The 25,623-nt window shown below is 41.0% G+C and overlaps 1 protein-coding gene across 1 annotated transcript; it reads left to right on the top strand.

The window, feature by feature from the left end:
* The first annotated feature begins 638 nt into the window (after nt 1-638).
* Nucleotides 639-24,262, top strand: LOC149445146 (cytochrome P450 2C16-like). Its single transcript, XM_089654205.1, has 9 exons — nt 639-828; nt 6,009-6,174; nt 9,216-9,365; nt 10,179-10,339; nt 11,772-11,948; nt 15,619-15,760; nt 17,550-17,737; nt 19,329-19,470; nt 23,957-24,262. Exons 1-9 carry the CDS (start codon nt 646-648, stop codon nt 24,136-24,138), a joined length of 1,491 nt encoding a protein of 496 aa, XP_089510331.1. The 5' UTR covers nt 639-645; the 3' UTR covers nt 24,139-24,262.
* Nucleotides 24,263-25,623: the final 1,361 nt, after the last annotated feature.

Raw genomic sequence — 25,623 nt, 5'->3', positions numbered from 1 at the left:
AGTCCATTAGTAAAACAAACCTTACAGTAGTTCTAACTTTTTTGTGATTGTTCATGATTTTTTTTGTTACTGTCTTTGTTCATAACAGAGATATTCCCCTGTTTCACTGAGCCCTCAAAACCCCCTCCTAACTCCTGTCACTGAAATAGGTATTGAAGGAAGACCTTCTGAATACAGACAACAATAAAACCAGGCAGAGGTTCTAACCCTTTCACATGCTTAAGTTGTTTCAGATTCAAGATTTTCGCGCTCGACTGGAGTGTCATAAAACATAAGCCAATCCACATAGCAAGTGGAAGCCTTGGAAGTCATCCAACTGCAGTATAGTATTATTTTCGCATTATCCAGTGAAAGCGTCCTATTCACTTGATGGAAGAAGTCAAACAAGTTCATGCTATTTAATTTTTTTAATACTGGTAAGTGACTTACCCTTTTGTCAATCAACATTCCATATCAGATATTGGGTGTGAGATTTCAGTGGACAAAAGAACTCAGTTCACATGTCACCAATGCCAGTAGATAGCTGGATCTTGAGTAATCCATTTGGTGTGCCAATTTCAGCCCTCTCGAGCTGTTCCCTTTATAAATAAGCCTGTAGCAGACTGAAATAATATTACCTGCATTGCAGGAGAGCTTAGTGCCAACATGGAGATCTTTAGCACAACCACGCTGTTATTAATTGTCTGTTTGATCTTCATGATATTGAGTATCACACATGCTAGGAAGCACCAGAACAAAGGTAGACTGCCACCGGGGCCCACCCCACTGCCCATCATTGGGAACATTCTGCAACTGAATGCAAAAGAGGTCTTCAAGTCACTAAATAAGGTAAGTTTATCCAAGGCTGATTAAAGGTATCAGTTACAAGCTTGGCAGCTATAAAGCATTACTTTATATATTCCATGTTGTCACTGCACAGTCTGTTGAATCACAATATAACATGTTGCAGTGACCAAATTTTGTCTTTTCCTAAATTCATCCTATGATTTTAAATGTCAACAAGGGTTTTGAAAATACAACCTTCTCCTATAGGTCTATTTCTAAAACATTAATTTGACGAATATCACAAGCATTCGCCCAGCCAACACACATTTGCCCTGTATTTTCTCTAATACAATTATTACCTATAACTGTCAGCTCTATCTAGTGGCCAAAATGTGTTATTTTTTTCTAATGGAGGTATTTCAAACAAATAATTATATTATGGTCAGGAAATGTTGTAATCATATTAAAGAAAATACAAGGACATTTGTGCAGGCTGGACAAATGCTGGTGACATTTGTCCAGTGAATGTTTAATTATTAGACAACAAGTGATTTTACTGCTGTTATATGCAAGGGAATATTTTTAATTATAATTTTTGTTCCCAGAGGTAAGCTTTAAAGTGTATGTAAAATCTTTTGTTTTCACTTTGGATAGCATAGAGAGGTGTTAGTAAGTTTTATTTCTTTTTGTTTCCTTGCTGAGGAGATTCATTCTCTCCTTACGTCCCTGTGCTCACTGACCTAAGGACTAAAAGTGATGCAAAATCCAAAATGTCACAGTTGTCACCAGAACATGAATACAAGGGAAATTTACAATAAGGAACCAGGGCTGGGACCAGGGAGGCAGAAGGGTCACAAGCCTTGTATATTGTGGCTCTATGTGTGGCCTAGAGGGGCGTTGGGAGCTCTAATAGTTCCCTTCTTCCTGCCTGCATGATAGGAGTGACTGCAGTGTCATTCCTGTCAGCAAGGTTTTTTTCATCCAGAGAATACTGATACTCCGTACTGCTACCTCTGGCACTTGTAACGTCCTTACAGGATGTCTTCAACTTACAAGCCGACCTCAATGCACTAATTGGGCAACTATGTGGCAAATAAGGTTTAATGTTGATAAATGTAAGTTTATGCACTTGGGGGCTAAGAATATGCATGCATCATATATACTAGGAGGGTACAACTGGGGGAATCAATGGTGGAGAAGGATCTGGGAGTTCTGGTAGATCACAAGCTTAATAATGTCATGCAATGCCAAAATGTGGGTTCTAAAGTGAGCAAAATCCTCTCTTGTATTAACAGAGGTATAGACTCCAGAGAGAGATATCATTTCCCCGGTACAAATCATTAGTAAGACCTCATCTGGAATATGCAGTTCAGTTTTGGGCACCAATTCACAAAAAGAACATTGGGGAACTGGAGAAAGTACAGAGAAGGGCAACCAAACAGAAGAGGCATGGAGGAGATCAGCTATGAGGAAAGATTAGAGGAACTGAATTTATTCTCTCTTGAGAAGAGGAGATTAAGGGGGGATATGATCTCCATGTATAATACATAAGGGGGATATGATCTCCATGTATAATACATAAGGGGGGATATGGTCTCCATGTATAATACATAAGGGGGATATGATCTCCATGTATAATACATAAGGAGGGATATGATCTCCATGTATAATACATAAGGGGGATATGATCACCATGTATAATACATAAGGGGGGATATGATCTCCATGTATAATACATAAGGGGGGGATATGATCTCCATGTATAATACATAAGGGGGGATATGATCTCCATGTATAATACATAAGGGGGGATATGATCTCCATGTATAATACATAAGGGGGATATGATCTCCATGTATAATACATAAGGGGGGATATGATCTCCATGTATAATACATAAGGGGAGATATGATCTCCATGTATAATACATAAGGGGGGATATGATCTCCATGTATAATACATAAGGGGGGGGGATATGATCTCCATGTATAATACATAAGGGGGGATATGATCTACATGTATAATACATAAGGGGGATATGATCTCCATGTATAATACATAAGGGGGGATATGATCTCCATGTATAATACATAAGGGGGGGATATGATCTCCATGTATAATACTTAAGGGGGGGTACGATCTCCATGTCTAATACTTAAGAGGGGAAATTATCTCCATGTATAATACATAAGGGGGGATATGATCTCCATGTACAATACATAAGGGGGATATGATCACCATGTATAATACATAAGGGGGGATATGATCTCCATGTATAATACATAAGGGGGGATATGATCTCCATGTATAATACATAAGGGGGATATGATCTCCATGTATAATACATAAGGGGGGATATGATCACCATGTATAATACATAAGGGGGGATATGATCTCCATGTATAATACATAAGGGGGGATATGATCTCCATGTATAATACATAAGGGGGGATATGATCTCCATGTATAATACATCAGTGGTTCATATAGTGAACTCGGTGTAGAGCTATTCATCCTGAGGTCATCACAGAGGACAAGGGGGCACTCTTTATGTCTGGAGGAAAAGAAATTAAATCTCCAATTACAGAAAGGTTTCTTCACAGTAAGAGCTGTGAAAATGTGGAATAGACTCCCTCAAGAGTTGGTTGTGGCCAGTTCAGTGAATTGCTTTAAAAAAGTCCTGGATTGTTGCTTGGATACACAGAATATAACTGGATACTAACATTTATATATTAAGTTGAACCAGGGAATATCCAATTGCCTATCGGGGTATCAGGAAGACATTTTTTTCCCCTGCAGGAGCAAATTGGATCATGCTTTGCTGGGTTTTTTTTTTGCCTTCCTCTGGATCAACTGTGGGCGTAGGATTATAACTTTTTTTTTTTTTTTTTAATGGTTGAACTAGATGGACTTCTGTCTTTTTTCAGCCAGACTAACTATGTATGGTAACAATGTAACTTGCCTTGAGCTTGCCACTGTCACTTGTTCTGAAAGCAGAAGTTGGCTTCTTGTGCTGTCTTCTGTCTATGAGTGACAAAGTACACCAAGTAATAACAAAGTGATAATAATTGTGTGCTGCCAAACCCAAATGAGTGAATAAATAAACATTCAGTGTTAAGCACAGCTGCTGCAATCACTAGTTGTGACTGTTACACAAATACATCAAAATAAAACAAAAACAATTTGTTGCACTGCTGTGAAATACCAAAGAAACTATAACCTATAGTCCATTGGGTGCATAATACTAGTGTTGGGCTGAACACCCCCCGTTCGGTTTGCGGTCGAACATTTGATCCTACAGAATGTTCGACCACAAACTTCAAACACGAACAATTTGCTGAGCGGTATCTTACTGCATCTGAGTATGTGCTAACATACCGCTCAGTTACTACAAGGCCGCATGAGTTATATTATGAAGTCATGCAGTATTTTAGTAGTGAAACATTTATTCATGTTTCACCTGACAGCTGAATGTAAAAAGAATTGCCAGCATTGCCCGACAATTAAATAATAATAATAAAAAAAAAGAAAACAGCATGGGGTCCCCCCTCCCATTCATGCCAAGTCTTTTGTATATGGTATGGATTTTGAGGGGAACCCCAATGCCAAAATTAAATAACAAATTGCATGGGGTCCTCCCCAAAATCCATACCAGACCCTTATCCGAGCATGCAGCCCAGCAGGTCAGGAAAGGGGAGAGTGAGTGAGCATCCCCCCTCCTGAGCCATAACAGGCCACATGCCCTCAACATGGGGGGGGGGGGGGTGTTTGGGGCAGGGGGCTTCACCCCAAAGCACTTTGTCCCCATGTTGATTGGAACAAGGGCCTCTTCCCTACAAACGTGGCCTGTGGTTGTGGGGGTCTGTGGGCAGAGGGCTTATCAGAATCTGGAGCCCTCAAATCCCGCCCCCCCATTTGAATGAGTATGTGTAGTGTAAAAATAACGGGGACAGTCTTTGAAAAGTCCTTTATTAAAAATAACAGTTAAAAAAAAATGTCCGCTGAATTAGCTCCAACATCAATCACTATGCCCGCCACCACCCAAAAAAAAAAGCAGTTATGCTGGCTCTTGGCCAACTGACAGCTGCGCACCGATGACAGTTCTTAAATACTGTCATGACATCACAAGGGTGTGGCGTTCACCCCGTCCCTTGTGACATCATACTGTTCTGTGATTGACCAATCACAATGCACTGTCAGGGCGCAGTGCACTGTGGGGCTTGGCAGGGAAACAGCCTTCCCAACGCCCCTATGGTTCATGTGCTCAGTGAACACAGGATTGGCGCATGTTCGAGTCAAACTTAGGTTCAACTTGAACATAGAGCCCAACACTAGTAACCACATCCAATAGCACAGTCTCTCATATATCCTGTGCAAATGGGTATAAATCTGTACACGATCTTGAAATTGATCCTCCTGCTGATGTTTTTACCCTTCTCTCCGGTGCTGTCAGCAATCCATGCAAAAAGTGCACCACCCAAAAAGTGTCTGAAATGGACTCTCACCTCCACACACAGACCTATTTAATTAAAAATAGGTCAGAAGCTCTTCCTCCCCATCTGTGAGGAATGGGTATGGCGTCTCTGTGGATCATAGGACTCTCTCTCCTCCACTGCATGCTGGTGTGAGAATGTTCCTGTAACTGATGATCTGCTGGGTGCAACTCACAAAACAAAGGAACCTGCCACAGTGTAGTGTGTAAAATACCCAGTAGTTTTATTAAACTTGCACTTACATTCAACAAGATGAAATGCTGCTATAAAATGCTGATAAAATCCCTGACCTTGGACAAGACCCGTGATGAATGCAACGGGACCTGAGGAAGTCACCTGAGGAAGTCACGTGGGGAAGAGCTTGGGTGACAGGAGAGCCAACGGGTTGCATTCATCACGGGTCACGTCCAAGGTCAGGGTTTTTATGACAGTTGTAAGCATAACCAGTGGACCCAAAGTAATGTTTTTTAAAACATAAACGTCATTAGCATTAAAATTATGATCACATTTCTAGGGCAAAGGCAACTTCTTCAAAATCTAGGACTGTCCCTGGAAAAAGGGAACAACTGACAAATACAGTAGCAGTTTGTGAGTTGCCAGAGTAATAACAGCCACCAGTGTGACCCGGTGGGTGTCCTGGTTCTTATGTGGAATGCATTGCATTGGGAAGCACCTTTCTGAGGTTTTAGAACACTGACGTCATAGAATTTCAAACTAAAATTAATATTTTGAATTGTATTTGTCCTGCAGCTGAGTGAGAAGTATGGCCCAGTATATACCCTTCATATGGGTATGGAAACAGTTGTCGTGCTCTGCAGCTGTGATGTAGTCAAGGAGGCCCTCATTGATAATGCAGATGATTTCGGTGCTCGGGGACGAATGCCTCTACTGGAAAGGATAAGCTCTGGAGGACATGGTAAGAACCAATTTATATTAAGTATCTGTTCTTTTCAAAGGGCCTCCTTTGAACAGGAACTGACTAAGGCCAGGAATTTCATTTCAACATACCACATGCAGCACTCTCTTTACCAATCTCAGGATGTAAGTGTTATACAGTAGAAGAGTGAGAGCAGGGAAAAGAGCAAGTGGTCCATTGAGTCTGTCCTATATTTTTTAGATTATCGCAAGGTCAACAGCTCTGTTCTGGTCACTAAGCAGGGAGGTGGGATGGAAAAAGGTACCTTGCATCACTTCTATGGGTCTTTACCTCAGGTGAGGTGGTCAGCCATATCTCATCAGTCAAAACTCCTGATGGAGAAAAACTCTCCTCCTCCGTCTTCATGACAGGGCAGAATTATATTTACATTTCTTCAGTGATTTTAATACAAGAGATGAGCGCTGTTGCCCTGTTGAAATAAGGCACTTGTAGGATCACTGGGTGTTTTTAAATAGGAAGCTGAATATCCAGGGGCCCCCTTACTTTAAAGGGGGCGTCTAGGTTCCTATAAGTCTTGCCAGTAGACCTCCACATCCAACAAGCCAGGGAAAAGGGGATAAGGCCCTTGTACCCATCACCATAGAGACAACATATTGTTGAAGGCATATAGCCAGGCTCACTGCCCCTCTCTTTGATGGCCACTCAGGCTTCATATCAAATCAAGGGTTTGGTATGGATTTTTTTCCACACTTTTGTGGAAGTACATCTTACAGGCGCACCAATTCATCTGTGAGGCTAAAGTAACCCCCAAGCAAGTTATTTATATAATGTGTGTGTAGCACCCTCCTAGATAGGTGCTAGGATAAGTAGATTAGTTGGTTCCCCTGCCTATCAGGAGAACTGCTAGGAAAATCTAATCAGGTTTTGTGCTTAATAGAGAGCTGTAACTGTTAGCAGTGTTTGCTCAGTGTTTTCAAGTGCTGCTAGGTCTGCCCCTGGCTTCCTCTGTATCCAGGTAACCTAAGAAGGTTCTGGATGTATAGGTGGAACTCATGCAGAACACAGCATGAATATTAATACCACTCCAACCAATCCCAGGGAATTCAGCCCTGATGCATGCTTGGAGAGGGTATTTATTCTTTGGGCATATTGAATTCTGGGCTTTCCTGGAGAGGATTGTACCAGCCTCTGGGAATGCACACTGACTCCCCAGGCACTTGCTGCCATGCAGCCTTAAGTGGGCTACCTGAGGTCCTGACATAAGAGAGAGTGACTCTGGTTCTTCAGAAATATGACTGAGGGGGGATTTCTGCCATAGATCTATCTGATATTACTGGAGGGCATTGCTGAAAGATTGGAAGAAGGCTACCATTCTGTCCTTGGGCCTTGTGAGTACAGACACTGGGATCTTGGGGACCTGTGTGCTTTGCTAGCCCTCTGGTGCTGTATATTCAGCGTGGGTCTGAAACAACGGGACTCCGGCTATTGTCCTGAAGAACACTGTCTATTTAACTCCTTCCAGACATTGGGACTTTGCTCAAGGCTGATACTTAACCTCCCTAGCGGTATTCCCAAGTGTAGCTCGGGGTAAAATTTGAGTACCAAGAGCGGTAACCCCGACCTACACTCGGGCTTACCATGCGGCATTGCTCAGGGAGTCCCTCCAGCGCTTACCTTGTCCTTCGCTCCCGCGATGTGTCCCCTGCAGCGTCCCCGGCCATCTCCTCCAGCCGATGCCGGCATCTGGCTTCCGTGTTCCGGTCCCTGTGACGTTGGGATGTACGGGCGCCGGAACCAGCGGCAAATTTAAAAATTTTTAAAAATGTCATTTTTTAAAAAATAATTATTACATAGTAAAACATTGCTGTTTCAACCCATTTCACATATATTTTGTCCCTACTGCTTTGTCCTGTGCCCTGCCTGCATTTTGACTGTTCTTTCTGCCTGGAAACTTAGAAAAGTTCATGGCGTCCAAAAAGCGTCCCTTTACGTCAAAAGCGGTTTTAGACCAGCTAGAGAACAGCGATAGTAAATCAGAACCACTTGCAGAATTGAGTGATAATGATTCGTGGGGGAAATTCCTCATCAGACACTGAAACGATTTTGCGACTTTGCTCAGCGATGTGCGAATTTGCCTCTGTATTTCAAATTTCAGTGTTTTTGGTTTGATTATATTATTGAATTAAATTTATTATTATTATTTTTTATGATTATTTATTAAATTATAATTTATGATTTTGTGTTTCAAATTTTATCCTACCCGGGATGTTTACTAGACTCTTGTTTGGACAGATTTCAGTGAGTTATTTCTAAAAATAACAGCCTACAATAAAAAACTACATATTTCCATGCAAAAAAATGGTACCGCTTTCAGCACCAAAAATCGGAAAGAATCATACCACCAGGGAGGTTAAGGAAGTTCTGTCCTCAACTGTAATTAATTCTATTCCTGAAGTATCCTACTAAATTCCCCATCCCTATCCAAGTTCTCCAATAATAAAACTACAAAAACAACAACCACTAGACTGATCATTGGAGACAACTAGTGAAAGTGTGTGTACCTGGCCGTGAAACTACCTTGTGCCTGGATAAGGGATGAAGTTAGGGAAGACCTAGACAATAATTGCAGATTTTTCCTACGGGGGTAATGCTACATGTATATTTTTAATGTTGCCTTTTAAGCTGCATTAAAAGACCCAGTCTCTGCTGAACAGTATTTTTTTAATGTCCCCATGGCAGTGTATTTTTAATGTTGCATTTTAAGCTACATTTAAAGACCCAATCCCCGCTGAACAGTTTTTTTTTTTTTACATCCCCGTGGCAGTGCCCTACTACCCATGCCCTTTTTTATTTCAGTTGTGTTTATTGAACAAATGGAAGTTTGTTCAGGTACTGATATAACACATTTTTTTATTAATACATCAAGAAACAGTGATACCATCTGACAAGTTATGAGAATTTGCTGAAAAGCTTTTGGTTAAAGCAGTATGTGGCTCCCAAATTCTGTAGTAACAATGGATGACAGCCAAAAGGAAATATGTAAGTAGTTGTGTCTCATTGGTTCCATACATCATTTTCAGGAGTGGTTGCCAGTAATGGGGAACGATGGAAACAGTTGCGACGATTTTCTCTGATGACCCTCAGAAATTTTGGAATGGGTAAAAAAAGCATCGAAGAGAGAATACAGGAAGAGGCCTATTTCCTTACTGAAGAATTTAGGAAAACCAACTGTAAGTAAAACATATAGAATTATAAGGCAGCCATATGACCAAAAAAAAATTGACTCCAAAGCAAGCATAGACCCATTTTTGTAAATAGGATTGTGCATATACATGTCTTTCATCACTTGTATACTTTTTATTGCATATATTTGAAAACTAATTTTTTCATTAAAATATTTTATATAAAAAAAATGAATTTGGTTAGGTAGAGAATCAAGTCACATGAAACTGTCAAGTATCTCCTCCAATCATGGAATGAACTCTGCAGTGTTATACAGAGTTAACTGGTCAGTTGGGGGAGCGGGCAGCTTTAAAAAAAAGTCTATTGGAAGGGAGACTACCATGTCATTTTAGTAAGTGCACTTTTTTATTGTTCATTATGCCTAGCCTTAGCCCGACCTGACTTGGAAATCTTTCCAGTTCCCTTTTGTGACCTATACCACCCTTCCCCCAGTGTAATGGGGGTAAGGAGAAGGGAAGGTTTTTGTAGTCCAAATCAGGAAAACAACAAAGGGTGAAAAAGATGTTCCTCCATAAGTACTATATAGTAATTGAGGGTTGCCACCCTAAGGCAGGAAGTGTGTTACTGGAAGGATCACCAGATAAAAATAAAGAAAGCAAAAGTCTGAAACAATTAAACTAATGCAGCCACCACATTTACGGACTGGTAAGCTGCAGCATGTTACATTTCTGGTTTTGGGTATATATATGCTTTAACTCTGAAACATGCAGTGTCAGCTTTGGTGGGAATCACCCTGTAATCCTCTATATAGTAAATTAATTGTAATGGTTTGTTAAGTCTTTACTATGCCTCTTTTGCAGGTCAGTCTGTGGATCCAACTTTCTATTTTTCCAAGGCAGTTTCAAATGTCATCTGCTCAGTGGTGTTTGGAAACCGGTTTGAGTATGAAGACAAAACATTCCTCCAGCTGTTGAGCTTTTTAAATGAAAGTTTTAGAGGTTTCAGCTCTATTTGGGGACAGGTAAGTTAAGAGCTTCGGACCATCTACAAAGTAAATGTTTGCATTAATGAGATTATAAATATGTTTGGGGAAGGAAACCGAGACTGGCACATGTGAAAAAGTGCTCCAGTTTCTAATTTGAAGCTTAAGAAAATAAACACAGAATAGAGATTAAAAAGAAATGTGGAATGAAAAAGGTATTTAGGCCCAAAGTATTGCAAACGCTGGATCCAGAAACCCTCCCTTGAACTCTACTGGAAGAATACACTTCACCTGACCAAGTCATGTTAGATGTTCGATGTATATTTATGTTATTGGATACATTTATTATGTATCACCAGCAAAGTCCAACATTGTATTGAATACAATGGTCAGATGGTTCTATTGACCTGTCTATTTTATTGTCAGTTTGATGTGTTTATGAAAAAAATATTTTTATAGATAATACATATTATTTTGCTCCCAGGGGGGTTTCTGGATCCAGTGTTTGCAATTGTTACATTTGGGATGTTGGCAGGATACAAAATGATTAGATATCACTCAGCCCAGTTAACATTTTGTTAGGCCCAAAGTATTAATACCAATTAAAAACCGTGTGATGTCACCTCTTCTCCGCCTCTTTCAATCAGAGAGGGCTTTGCATTTATTGAATAAATGCAAAGCTATCAGAATGGCAACTGTGCTGAGCAGGCTTCATGCTGTGTTCATAAACACGAATCTCAAGGAGATCACTGGAGTAGCATTGCCTACTACAGTGATTTGAAGCCTCTAGTGGGATCCCACACATTTGGTATATGCAGAGTTACATTAGTTCAAGCTGGACCAATGTAACCATGTAAAAATATCCATATCTGTAACCCTTTAAAAGAGAAGGATGGCCGAAGCTCTTTTGGCCATACTTCTGTAGGTCACAGGAGTGCACTTAGCTTGAGATTCAGCTAACAGCGGGCTAATGCCTGCCTTTGATTGGCATTGCTCCGCTGGTCTAGACCTTGGAGGGATCCCAACTTTAATGTTGAGATCCACCCAGAAGTTTGACCAGTAGCTGGCTCAGCCTCTCAGCATGCCTCTGCCCCCTCCCTGCCCCTCCACAGCCCAGCGCTGCAGTGAGCACTGAAGGATCAGAGCAGAGAGCCAGTGATTGATTGTCTTCATTCTCTGATCACTGATGACCAAGAACTGAGCAATCAGTAGTTTTTTATAGCTCAGTTCTCAGTCTTAGAGGCAGCAGGGTAGACAGATGCAGCATCTGATTGATCTAGGTGAGTATGAAAGTTTGTTATTTTAGAAATCCCATACTTTTCTGTTAGTTTCTTCCAAGTAGGCTTATTGGTTTATTAGTTTGGTGCGCACACTTCCATCCTCAATTCTTTGCTGTAAATCTGGTGCATATATGATATTAATTCCTCCCATTGTGTTTGGGTCATGATCTTACACTACAAATATCTCTTAGATGTACAACGTGTTTCCCAAAGTGGTTGGAAAGATTCCAGGACCTCATCAAAAAATGTTTAACGCAATTGATGGCATTCAGAAATTTATTGGAGAAAGGGTGAAAATGCATAAAGAAACCCTGGATCCAGGTTCTCCTCGAGACTTCATTGATTGCTTTCTCTTAAAGATGGAGCAGGTGAGGCAATTTATTCTGCTGGGGTTTACTGGTAAATTTTATTTTTTTGCTCGCAGATGGAGTCTCACAAAAAAAAAAAAAGTTAATTCGATACCCACTGAGCTTTAAAAAAAATTGCCGCCTGTGTTTTGGTGCAGCATCGCGCTGCGGCAGTGATAACAAAGAGCCCAGTTGCAGATAACTCCAATTCAATTGAAGAAAATGCTTAACTACAATCAGTCCAGCGGGAAAATTCCCCACTGGGAAACACTCACAGTTCTGTGCAGTATGGTATTACAGCAGGTAAGATGCACCGATAGCATCTGTCTCAGAGGGTGGAATGTGGACTGGCCAGTCTGGTCCCAATGGGGAGGCTTCAAAGGATGGCATGTCCCTAGCCTGCCCCTACTCTTCAGGAACCTTTCTCTGCTGCTAACACTTTCCCTCACAGAAGGGTGGTCTTTCCTTACTCTATCCACTTCGCAAATGCTTGCCAAAATCCGGGGGCAGGGACTTAAAAAGACTCTGCTTACCCAAGATGGCAACCAGGGGTCACCTGGATGCAGAGTAGACAATCAACACACTGCCTCAGGAGGCCCAGAAACCATAAAGAAAACTAAGTTTCTCCTGACTTCCACTTCTGTAGTACCACTCTGGACGGGCACCACCCACAGTAGAGAAAGCAGACTGCACCTGCCTATACGCCATTGTATTAGGAAACTGCCAATCTAACTTACAGCAAAATAACACAAACGTTTATCTGGCACCTAAAAGATCAAACATTAAAATATATCCGAGACCAAAAGTTTTTTGTTTTGTTTTCAAAATCAACATTTTGGATTGGAACAGGAATGGAGGGAGACCTCTTCCAATGAGGAGGTCTGTTCCAATGACAACTATCTAAGGCACAGGTGTCAAACTGGGGACCCTCCAGCTGTTGCCAAACTACAAGTCCCATGAGGCATTGCAAAATTAACAATTATAGGCACGACTCCCAAAGGTAGTGGCATGATGGGACTTGTATTTTTGCAATAGCTGAAGGGCCACCAGTTTGACACCCCTAATCTAAGGGCTTGTTCACACTTGACTAATTTCTAACACTTGCCAAACTCCCCTATAGCTTTTTACAGGCATTAGACAGGTGTTTGGAAAGCATTTTTAATGCTCCCCAAATGCCCTATGTGCGTATTTGAAGCATTTGATAGGCATTTGCCAAGCGTTAAAACCGCACCACATTTGCCTATAATGAAGTTTAATGGTAGTAATGCTCTGAAAACGCTTTGCAAACACCCCGCAAACGCCTGCCAGGCATTTGAGGAGAATCATCATAGACTTGAATGGGAGGCTTCAACTCCTCTTGACTGGACACGAGGCATCAATTTTGCCATAACGTTAACGCTTCAGTGTGAACAGCACTGTGTGCTGCCATGTGTAGAATTTTCATAGGCATTTAAGGAGCATTAAACACTGCCCAAACGCCTGTCTAACGCCTGTTAACAAAGCTAGTGTGAACTTAGCCTTAGTGAACAGTTCCCTTACATTGGATAGATTTCCCCCTACTTCCTGTTGTGACTGTGTTGTGGCAGCACTGGACTGGAAAGTTCTAAAGATTATTGGTAATAAGTAAATCCAAGTAGGTTAAGGCTGCTCAGGAAGCAGTTCATAGTGGAAGTCCTTTTAAAATGGTATCCAGATATAGATGTTGTAAGTATGGTGTATGAGGTATCAGTGCCAAAAGTAAAATAGTACAAAATTAGTTTTTTTAATCTATGAAAATATCACAAAACATATTTTGGGGGCTTTAGGCTTTCAATTTGGAATGAAATTAAGATTCACTCTATTTTTCTCGAATCAGCTTAACAGGCTGCATCAACAATGTGTTGACGTTCCATGTTGAGCTGATACATACAGTGTGATCCTTGGCTTCTATTTAATTTTTACTGTATCTTTGGATAGTGTGGAGAGGGATTAGAACACCTCTCAGGTTTTCATAGCTGTCTGTGTCCCCGTTAGAGAGATTCACTCTATCTAATTTGTCATGCTTACCATCATCACTGAAAGAAAAACCTTAAAAATTTCCCAAATTTTGGGTTATCCCCAGAACGGTGATAGAGGTGAATTATTCCAATGGGGACAATGAGGGATTTCCTCCAACTTCCTCTTTTGATTATGGGATCGGAACTGAGGAGAAATCTCCCCTATTGGAAATGGCAAAAAAAACTTCACAGGAGTTATATCACTTTCTTACTCTATCCAAAATGAAAAAAAAAAGTTTTAGTTCTACTTTAACCTCCCTGGCGGTATTCCGAGTGTAGCTCGGGGTAAAGTTTCAGTATCACAAGAGGTAACCCCAAGCTACACTCAGGCTTACCATGCCGCGCTGCTCCAGGATCTGTTCTTCACTTACCTTGTCCTTCGCTCCCGCAATGTTCCTCCTGCAGTGTCTCCGGCAATGAAATCCAGCGGATGCCGGCATCTGTCATCTGCGTTCCGTCCCCTCCGAGCGTCGGGACGTACGGGGGACGGAACGGCGGGAAATTTGAAAATGCCAAAAAGTGACATTCACTAAAATCACTAAAATCACATAGTAAAACATTACTGTATCAAAGCATTTCACATACATATTGTCCCTAGTGCTTTGTCCGGCGCCCTGCTTGCATTTTTACTGTTCTTTCTGCCTGCAAACTGAGAAAAATCCATTGCGTCCAAAAAGCGTCCCTTTAGGTCAAAAGTGGTTTTAGATCAGCTAGAGAACAGCGATAGTAAATCAGAACCACTTGCAGAATTGAGTGATAATGATTCGTGGGGGAAATTCGTCATCAGACACTGAAAACGATTCTGCGACTTTGCTCAGTGATGTGTGAACTTGGCGCTATATTTCAAATTTCAGTGTTTTTGGTTTGATTATATTATTGAATTAAATTTATTATTATTATTATATTATTTTTTATGATTATCTATTAAAATCTAATTTAGGATTTCGAGTTTCAAGTTTTATCATACCCGGGATGTTTACTAGACTCTTGTTCGGACAGATCTCAGTGAGTTATTCCTTTAAAATTACAGGCCTACAATAAAAAAAAACATATTTCCAAGCAAAAAAATGTACCGCTTTGAGCATAGAAATATGAACATAATCATACCGCTAGGGAGGTTAATAGAGATATATGCATCCAGATCAGTTTTTAAAGTGGTTGTAAAGGCTGCAGTCTATGCATGAAGGTAAAAAAGCTTCTATGTGCAGCAGTGCCCCCGGCCCCCTCAATGCTTACCTGAACCTCGAGATCCAGCGATGTAAATTACAGCCTGGGCTGCCCCCGGTCTCTGCCTCCTCATTGGATGAGACAGCAAGTGGGAACCATTGGCTCCCACTGCTGTCAATCACAACCAGTCAGCCAATGAGGAGAGAGAGGGGGTGGGGTCCAGCCACGGCTCCATGTGTGAATGGATATACGGAGCAGCGGGTGCCCCCAAATCAATCTTCTTGCTGTGGGGGCACGCCACAGGAGGTAGGGGCCAGTAGAGCCTTCAGGGGACCCAAGAAGAGGAGGATCCGGGCTGCTCTGTGCAAAACCACTGCAGACAGCAGGTACGTATAGACATTTGTTATTTTACAAAAAAAATGAATCTTTAGAATCACTTTAACTTTGTTTTCATTTTTGACATCTACATTTTCTTCTTATGTCTTTAGGAAAAAGATGTGCCACAAACTGAATTTCACATGGAGGGTATTGTGAATACCACATTCGATTTGTTTGGTGCTGGTACAGAAACCGTCAGTACAACATTGCGTTATGGACTGTTGATTCTGCTCAAACACGCAGATGTTGAAGGTTTGTGAAGTTTTTTTAAAATAAAGGACTAAAAAAAAAATGAATTTTTTTTTTTCAAATTATTTGTATTGATTTTTCTTTTTTAATCAAGGCTACAGAGCTGTACATTACAATGAGGGATACATAAGGATGTGATATGGCAGGGATGGCAATCCCCAAGGTCCCATGTTACCAAAGAAGATCTAAAGTAGATCGTATGGTGTGTTAAGATTTCAGCTTCTCAAAGTGAAACCATTACGAGGCAAAAAAAAGCTTGAGTTGTCTAATCTCACCAGGACCTTCAGAGAAGGTCACCCAGTGGAGAAGGATGATGTTCAGTGTGTGTCAGAGTCTTTTATGGGAGACTAAGGTACTGCCAGGAAGGAAGGGGAATATAAGGGGGAAGTAGGTGTGGAGACTGTGGAAGTGGAAAGCATAGAGGAATTAATGTCAATAAGGCACATGTGTTGGTTATGTATGGAGAGAAGATAGTGGAAAATGAGACGGAGGAGGTGTGTGAAATTTGTGATCTTGGGGAACATAGGGATAGGGAAGTGGGAGGGAGGGTAGGAAAGGGCTTCAACCACCCAAGCAAGCACTTAACAAATATTCTCATCCAGATTTTGAGTTGTGATGAGCCACATTTGTTTTATATATGAAATATTTTATACTAATGTTTGACATTTGACTTTTGCACCAATGGGTAAAGCTTTGGTCTCTTCTTTATTTATTTAATGTACAGCCCATTGTTTACAGATCTATAGAGCTTAAAGTGGTTGAAAAATATATATAAAAAAAAAAACCATGGAACACTTACCCACTCTGTGTAATGGTTTTGCACAGAGCAGCCCCAATCCTCCTCTTCTCTGGTCCCCTACCGGTTGAAAAATATTTTTTTAAAAAGCAACGTTATACTTACCTGCTCTGTGTAATGGTTTTGCACAGAGCAGCCCTGATCTTCCTCTTCTCGGGTTCCCCCACCGGTGCTCCTGGTTTCTCCTGCTGCTGAGTGCCTCCATAGCATGCCTTGTGCCATTGACACACACAGTGAGACTCAGCCCTGCCCTCCACTCCCTCCTCAATGACTATGGTTGACAGCAGCAGGAGCCAATGGCAGGAGTTTAAAGGCAGAAAAGAAAACAACACTTGCACGCTCTGAAGAGGAACAATACATTTATATCTTGGCCAATAGAATGCATTAACGCCAAATGCGTGAACGGTCATGAACATGCATAAACGCACAAGCAAAAATGAGGATTTTCTGCGTATTTCTGCTGCTTTTCTTCTGTAAGAAATGTGTCTAAAGAATACTGTGGCACGTGGCCTCGAGATTTATTTTTGGTTTGACATAAATTGTAATTGCTCTTATACCATATACCATATGAGCAACCATTAATGCTGAACTCCAAACAGCTAAGTACCTAGCTAAATACTTATGTGGTAGATGTCTTAGGTGCTAAATGGTTTGTACTTATGTCCATCAAGCCTTGAGATTTACACAGCTCTGCTGCACAGCAAGGATGGAAGTCTCAGTTTTTCAGGCATTTATACTGATTGTAAAAAAATATATATTTTTTTCCTTCCTAAATAATGAACTACATTCATTCAATCTGGCAACATTTAGTTCTTATGTTGTAAAACATTAAATAAGCAATATTACTGGCTGCCAAATTAACCATTCAAATTTATTTTAATTATAGACTTTTTAAACTTTTTAAAATGATTTTGGAAGTTTCAGTGACCAAATCAGATCATTAAATTAATAATAATTTAGCTCTGAATCACCTGCCTTTTGTTTCCATCTTTGCAGAACGCATCCACAAAGAGATAGACCAAATCATTGGTCGGAACCGGGCTCCTTGTATTGAAGATCGGTCTCGTATGCCATATATGGACGCTGTGATCCATGAAATTCAGAGATTCATTGATCTCGTCCCAATGGGCATCCCACACAAAGTGACTCGTGACGTGCACTTCCGAGATTTTATCATTCCAAAGGTGAAACCACAAGCGACATCCTAGTTTTTTGGGGCTAACGTTATTAGGCAGTGCGAAAAGCAAGGATAATAGGCAAAGTGCAGTCATTCATAGGCCAATAAAAAGTTGATTGTGAATGGTCTGTATTGTTTACTGCACTTTGTCCTTATAAAATAAACAAGCCCGTATGTACTAACTGTGCTCACAATTAGCTTTACTCAAGATGGGTCTTAGGGTCAAGATCAAGTTTGTCTGCCTGTTTTGGAATGCAGCTAAATGCATATATTGGTGACAATACAGTCATTAAGTATGACTACATTTCTACATGCCTACAAGAATTTGTAATACACTGCTTTATATTCTATCATAATTGGGCCTATGCTATTATGATCTCTTTGAATATATAACTGTTTTCGTACAGTTTTTATTTATTTTATGGGCAATGTTTTTGGCATAAAACATTATGATCCCAGTAAAAATAAAATGAGACACCTACTGGACTAGGCTAAAACTCAAACTGGACAAAACTAGAGCAAACCAGTAGTTGTCTTGTTGATATCCAGTATGAAATATGCAGGTACCTGAACACATTGATTGATAGCAATCCTGTAGTATGAATATGGGTGTGATTACATAGTTCTCAGTCTTCAGAAAAGACATTCAGGCAAATGAAGGAAAACCGAGGACTGGGCCCACAGATTCAGAGGGTACACGATGCCACACAGACACAGACAGCGGTTCTTTTAAAACAATTACGTTTACTGAACAGTTATAGTGATCATGTAGCTGAGCATACGTAAACAGAATGATAACAGCGCATAACCATACAGTAAGAATAATACTGTCTAACACTAACCCCGTACTTGCGGACTTTTCCACAATGTCCGGAAAGCAGCCTGGCTGCGCCTGAATGCTCCTGAGCAAGATATAACGTTGGGGTGCACCCTAAGTATTGCGCAATACTATTTGTAATCCAAAGGAAAGTGGAGTATGTCTCTTGTAACTTTCTGGTATATCCAAAATGTCACTGACCACGTGTGGTGCGATGTGCTGCGGCAAAGCCGCACTTACGGTTCCCTGGCAGGCTCTTGGTGCTTTCTCCTGACCCACTCCGGAACCGGACCATACAGTCACTTGTTTCCTGGTCTCGTTGTGGATCTTCCTTAGGTGCCCTCGCCAGATTCCACTGTGAGCCGTAAATCCTCTTCAAGGCCCCACACAGATTCTCCAGACGTCCTCAGCATCCATCAGTCAGACCCAGACTCCACTTCCTCCTCAGCACAGGAACTCCTCCCCTTCCCATAGAGTTTGTGATGCAGTAAGTCATTTCTTAATTGCAGCCTCAAACCTGCATTTACAGTTCACTATGACCCTTCTGAGGGTCCTACTCTGCCCCTAAATTAGTATTCATTAAACTTTATAGGGTAAATAAGCATTTATCTTGTCTTAGCAGAAGTCACTACAAAATCGATTCTTGTACTTTGCTGCCATCTACTGACCAAAGAGCATATTGCAGTTTAACATTACACACCAGTATTAATCCATGCATCACACTCTTACTGACTGACCTTACTAAATAAATATCATGATGACTCTTCTTTTCTTTTTTTAGGACACCACTGTGTATACCATACTGGCCTCTGTTCTCCGAGACCCCAAGCAGTTTAAATACCCCAATGAGTTTAACCCCGGACATTTCTTGGATGAAAATGGAAAGTTCCGTCGGAACGATGGATACATGCCCTTCTCTTCAGGTATGCATCACTAGATCAACATACCAACCTGTGTACTATCTAAAGCAGGGCTGCTGTTAAAAACCGCAGGGCCCCATACAGCCAACCTTACAGGGCCCCCACGCATAAAAAAACACAGTTTACTATGTTTCAGTTATGAATAAACACAGTAAGTGATCGGTACCGATCACCCATTGTGTACTTTCAGGAAAGAAAGGGGCAGACTCCCCAGGGGAGTTAAGTAGAAGAGTACCCATTGTGTAGTAAGGCTTATTTATTAGGGTAAAACATCCAGGTAAAGATATCAGGTATCCAGCCTTACTACACTATGGGTACTCTTCTACTTTAACTCCCCTGGGGAGTATTAATTTGCAGATAACCCAGCATCCAGTTTCCAGAGAGGGAGCCCTTGTACATCTGGTGATCTGACCCACCCATCCCTTAAAGGGATCTCTGGCACCTTTCCAATCCACATCAGAGGCCCCAGGATCCAGACCTATCCAGTGAGGGATTTAACCCTATTCCTGCCCAGATTTGGATGACCTTGATGACATTAGGATTTTAATACACAAATGCGCATTTTAATATGCGTTACAGTGAGTGTGCATTTCTCCTATACCTGATTGCACAAGCACCAAATTCTAGATGAACGCAGGATTCCTATATGCATTGACAGTCACTTTATGAATTATTTATTATATTTTATAGATCATATATTTGATTGATTTTGATGCTTTTTTAGCGCTGCACTTTATTATATCTTCACATAATATTACCTATATCAGATGCTATGATGGCACTCAGGATGCATAAATAGACAGATAATTTGGGTATTACTATTACAATGATGGAAACAGGCAGTTTTATTCAATAAGAGAACAGAGACTTCCACTGACATCAAACAAAAAGAAGAGCCAATGTAATCTTTCAGATAGTTGAGAACAGTGGAAAACTGGCAATGAACCCATAAGGTTATCTTATTGGTATCGCTGTCTTAAAGTATCGATGCCGATGTAAATTCTCTGCTACGTCAGCACACAGCTTCTTCACCCCACAGAATATTCATGGTCTCCTTGGCTTGTAGTGTCATGTAACAAAAATGAAAACTGAAGCCCCGCATCACTGTCAGGAGTTCCAGACCAGGGGCGGACTGAACATTCAGGCACTCGGGCACTGTCCACGGGCCCAGGGTCAGTAGGGGGCCCCATGAGATGCCTCTGGTACCTTTCATAGGCTTTTTCATAGGATTTTTTGGGTGTGGTTTGAGTGTGGGCAAGGACAAAGGGGCCGCATGATCCCCTATTGCCTGGGGGCTCCATGTGTTGTCAGTCCGCCCCTGTTCCAGACACAACTTTATTCCAATAACCAGGCAAACTGCTGCTGACTAGACCTGTGCTTGTAATCACACTGGAGGAAAAAAAATTAAATGCCCTAAAAAGTGATGGATTTTTGACCCCTGAAATGCATTGGCTACTTTTTGGATTATCCCCTTGACTTTTATTGGAATACAGTTGTATCTGTGTCTCTTAGCAGAGAACATGTTTGTATAATTTCCATTTCCATTTTGGTGTGACTCTTTAATTTTTTCATTTCCATCATTCAGGCACTTCGGCTTTGGCTTCCAGTTTTGTCTGGCCTTTGTTGTTGTTGTTGTTTGTCACAATTTACTAACATGTTCAGATATTGTGGAACTGGATACCTGGATCTCTGGGCACTCAACAACCAAATGTTTAATATTGTATATATCATAGTTAGAATGTGATTGCTGACTGTATTTTGGGGGTTTTAAGAACCTATGGGATGAAAGAACCTGATGACAGAAACATAGTAGAAATCTAGGGAAAACCATAAAATCTACGTAAGCACTGTACAGATACAAAGGAGAGCAGGTACAAGGGACAAACATATACTGAGAAGATAGGAAGCATACTGTTATGCCAGCTGATGGTAAATGGCTTTCACCATTGTGTTGGAACTGGAAGCACTTGACCTTCATCAGAGCTATTGATGGTACGGATGAATTTGTGCAGCAGAATAATGCCCTGTCTGCAACTCATAAGATTGCCTAGCTGGACCACCACAAACAGAAATAGAGTTCTAGGACACAGCAAATATAAAGGGACAGAGTTATAACCAGGAGCAACAGTATATGCATATAGATAAGAAGGACAAGACATAAAAGTCAATACAGTTCTGATCAGGAACAGAAGCCAAAGGCAATACAGCTCAGGTCAGAATAAACAAGAAAGTTAAAAAGAAAAGTTGAGATACAACTGAAGAGAGACTAACTAAACAGCCCAGACAGGAAACACACACCAGAATGGAAATGATAATGTGGACACACACCTGACCTCTGTCATCTTATATGTAGCTCCCTCCTAATTTAGCTAGGGGGAAATAGACTCCAATGGTTAGACAGGGCCTTTGCAGCAGCCCAGGTGTAATAGCCAGAGAGGGGTCAAATTGTGGTTTAGGGCTGAGAGGCTCTGGAATTTGCCCTGCTCTAGGGCTTTTGGTGGAAGGCTCTAGAGGCAGTGGGTGGATCCTAGCCAATCGCCAACAAGAGGTTGGCAAGGGGCTGTTACACCCTTAAAAGTGTTGGAGCCTGCTCAGTTGGAGGAGAGGAGAGTGGAGAGTTGGAGGGAGAGTTTGGGTGGAAGATATAAGGCTGAAGGAAAGAGGCTGCGAGGAGGCCCAGTGGGACAGGGCATACCTGCAGGTCTGGAGCTGGAAAGGAGGAAAGCTCAGAGCTCACCAGCCCCCTGAGAGAGGACCACCTGTATGGAAGGGAAGGAGCGGCCCAGCTGATAGGCCTAGTAGCAGTCACCAACCCACAAGCGGTACAGGAGAGGATCTGAGTAAGTACACCTGCACCCCCTGGACAGATAGGGAAAGGAGCACTCTGGTGGAAAACCAGATTAGCCCTCTAGTGACTATTAATTTCTTAAAGTGACAGGAATTAGATCCCCTGTTCAGGGATACCTCCAGGTTGCTGGGTGAAGAGAAGAAATGAATCTAGGGCCTGGGTACACTAAGGAGACGCTGGCTAGCTCTCTAACAGAGACTATGCTGAAGAGAAGACTTGTAAATAGTTCCAGGACATTATTCACAGATTATCAGTACCCTTGGGCATCCTGTACACCCCTAACCCTATCTCAGTTCAAATCTCCTAAATAAAAACACAAAAACAAAGCTCAAGGACTGATTTCTGACTCTGGATGCAAGCTTTTGTGAAGATGTGTGAGGCCTGGCTGTGCAGGACTATATGGGGCCCCAAATCTTCTAGAGATTCCTAAGGGGGTAGTACTACATATACTATCAAAGGATGAAAAAAATTAAAACAAATATCTTCATCTACTGGTGGATGGCCAGTTGAAGACAAAGTATCAATGAGGTAAAAATCTATCTCAGGCCACTGGTGGAAGCTGCCATTATTGCCTTGTAGGCCATATACTACTTCACTAGCATCACTTAATAGGTACAACACTACTGTCAGCCTGTGATTCAGATAATACCAATTTACGACTAAAGATTTTGAGAAATATATTGTCTTTGAGACCTTTTTCCTTTGATCCTTGAAAGATTCTAAACTTCTGTATCAAAATATGGAATGTAGTTAAAAAGTTCAGATGAATGGTGACAATGATTGGTTCTTGCATCAGTTACATGATCAGGAGCCCATTCCACTGGCTCCCAATCAGAAGACTTGAGCGAGATTTGTTACCGACACACAACCCGCATCACACAGCCAGTGCATAACCTCCTGCCACTGTGGATGCATATATGCAAGTAGCTCGGTGTTAAAGGTCACCTTTCTTGCTGGCGTATATATGAGTTACACAGTCAGCAAGAAGTTAAAGTAACACAGTGCATCCAAAACAGGTGGGCTTAACCATCCATAGTGACCCAAGGAAAACTTCAACAAGAGTGGTAAGGCCAACTCCACTATTGACAGTTTCTGAGCAGTATAGTAAACTGAGGGGGTTTTATGCCAAAACTGAAGTGGAGAAAAAGTCACTAGGGGATAGAACTTTTTGAAACAAAGATTTGGTGTCTGCAGATGCTGAGATAATCTAACACTAGCATGCATGCACAGAAGTTACATCATCTCTGAGCTACCAATGACAAAATAAGAACAGGATCAGATGGCAGCGAATGGGGACCTTTCAGCTCTGAAGTAGGTCACGTCTGCCATATTTTACAAGAATGCTAAGCATACTTGCTCATTATGGCAAGATCTCCCATACAACTCAAGCATAGTTTCACTTTTATCTTCTTAAAACTGAAATTTCAATTTTGGAAAGGCTAATTCTTGAATGCAAGTAACCAATCTGCTTCTATCACTGCAGAGCATTTGGTAAAAAAATGTAAAAAAAAAAAAAAAAAGGTTCCAGATTGCTTGCAATAGATCACTGCACTTTGCATGTTGCTCTTTTATTTATTACACTTGCACTTATGTCACCAGTAATTGCCATTTAGCCATTTATAATTATTTTTCGCTTCACAGGGAAGCGGATGTGTATGGGCGAAGGTCTTGCAAAAATGGAACTGTTCCTGTTTTTCACTACAATTTTACAGAACTTCACCTTGAGATCCCCGGTGGACCCACAAGACCTAGACCTTACACCACAAATGAGTGGATTTGGAAACGTCCCACGCCCCTATGAGCTGTGCTTCATTCCACGCTAATAAATAGGACTATGGAACTTTATCATCTTCTTGTTATTTTGGGCTTTCAAATAAGAAATGTTCACCAATACAGTGAAAACATACATATGTACAGTTTTTTCCAGCCCATGTAGAGCATCCTATAATGTAGAAATGTTTTAAACTGTACATATAAATGTTATTTTTTTTAATAAAGCTGAACTACAAGCAGATATAAAACACCATAGCCTGCAATATGTATTATCTGTACAACCTCCAGGTAATTCTTGTACAATGGAAGATTATGGAGTGGGGGTTATCCTCTGAGCCATTGAGACTCTGCTGCATGCACATGTGCTGAAAAGTTACATGCCAATAGGAGGAGAAGGATGAGCTCATAAGAGCGCTGCTGCTTTTTTATTGCCCAATGACAGGCTGGTGGCCAAGCTGTATTACTTATCAGTAGTAGATAAAACTGAGGTCAACGATTTGACTGTTCTGTCTGGCACGGGGTTTAAATCTCTGTACTAGCTGGATAAAGTTAAAAATGGTTTATCAAGTAAAGCAGATTTAATATATGTATTTAAAATGTGCATTTTGCTTATTGTTTGGAGATCAATTTAAATTGCATTCCACTTAGATATTACAATGTAATAAACTGTGTACACATATGACGTGGTTTGTGTATAAAAACTAGAAGCAGAGGTTGGTTCATTCCTTTTTTTTAAATAAACTATTATATTTAATATTGACACTCAATGGATTAATAATGTTCATTAAAGTGACACTAAGTTCTGGTGTTAAAAAATATATTCTAAGTATGTATTCTCAACTCAGAAAAGCCCCTTCTATTGCTCTCAGCCTCCTCCAAATCTCCAAATTCTTTTTTTTTTTGGCTTCTGTGATCTGACTTCTTGTGAGAGAGTAGCTACATTTGTTCTCCATTGCCCCACTGTAGGTAGGAATGTAGCCACCTTCTCTTGCTCGCTCCTTAGACCATAAACTATGGACTGCGGATTTGTAGTATACATAGAGCAGTGCATATGACCGCATCTAACATGCGCTGCATGTTACAAACAAATGGAAATGAAGAGGGAAAAGGAAAGGTCCAAAAGCTCAGAGAGGATGTTACAAAGACACAGAAAAACACAGCAAGAAGTTATTTAATGAAAAAACAGATTACAGGGCCATTAATTAGTGGATGTATATGGATTAATGGATTATTTTTGGAGAATAAGGATATAATTTAGTGCCACTTTAACGGCCTAGGGCAGGAGTGTCAAACTCAACTTCATCGCAGGCCCCATCAACATTATGGTTTCCCTCAAAGTGCCGGCTGTATTTGTAAAACTAGATGTCCAGAGACTCCCCCCTTACATCAGATGTCAAGATTCCACAAACCGTCAGTAGTCGTGAGTCCCCCACCCTTCCTTACATCATAGTGCATTGACACGATCACCAGGTGAAAATAATTTGTTAGAAATTAGTTGTTTTATTCACTTTGGTAATTTCACACATTGTAGTGCA

This window comes from Staurois parvus, unplaced genomic scaffold, assembly GCF_062004578.1.
Source record: "Staurois parvus isolate SC_StPar_1 unplaced genomic scaffold, SC_StPar_1.0 ptg000746l, whole genome shotgun sequence".
NCBI lineage: Eukaryota > Metazoa > Chordata > Amphibia > Anura > Ranidae > Staurois > Staurois parvus.
The sequence above is the reverse complement of the archived record's forward strand: the minus strand, read 5'-3'. Positions and strand labels throughout refer to the sequence as shown.

Excerpts from the sequence above, each read along its gene's own strand:
- LOC149445146 (XM_089654205.1), top strand. The coding sequence starts at position 646 with ATGGAGATCTTTAGCACAACCACGCTGTTATTAATTGTCTGTTTGATC. Across the intron at positions 11,949-15,618 it reads TTCTCTTAAAGATGGAGCAG|GAAAAAGATGTGCCACAAAC; the intron begins GTGAGGCAATTT and ends TTATGTCTTTAG. Across the intron at positions 17,738-19,328 it reads GAGATTTTATCATTCCAAAG|GACACCACTGTGTATACCAT; the intron begins GTGAAACCACAA and ends TTCTTTTTTTAG.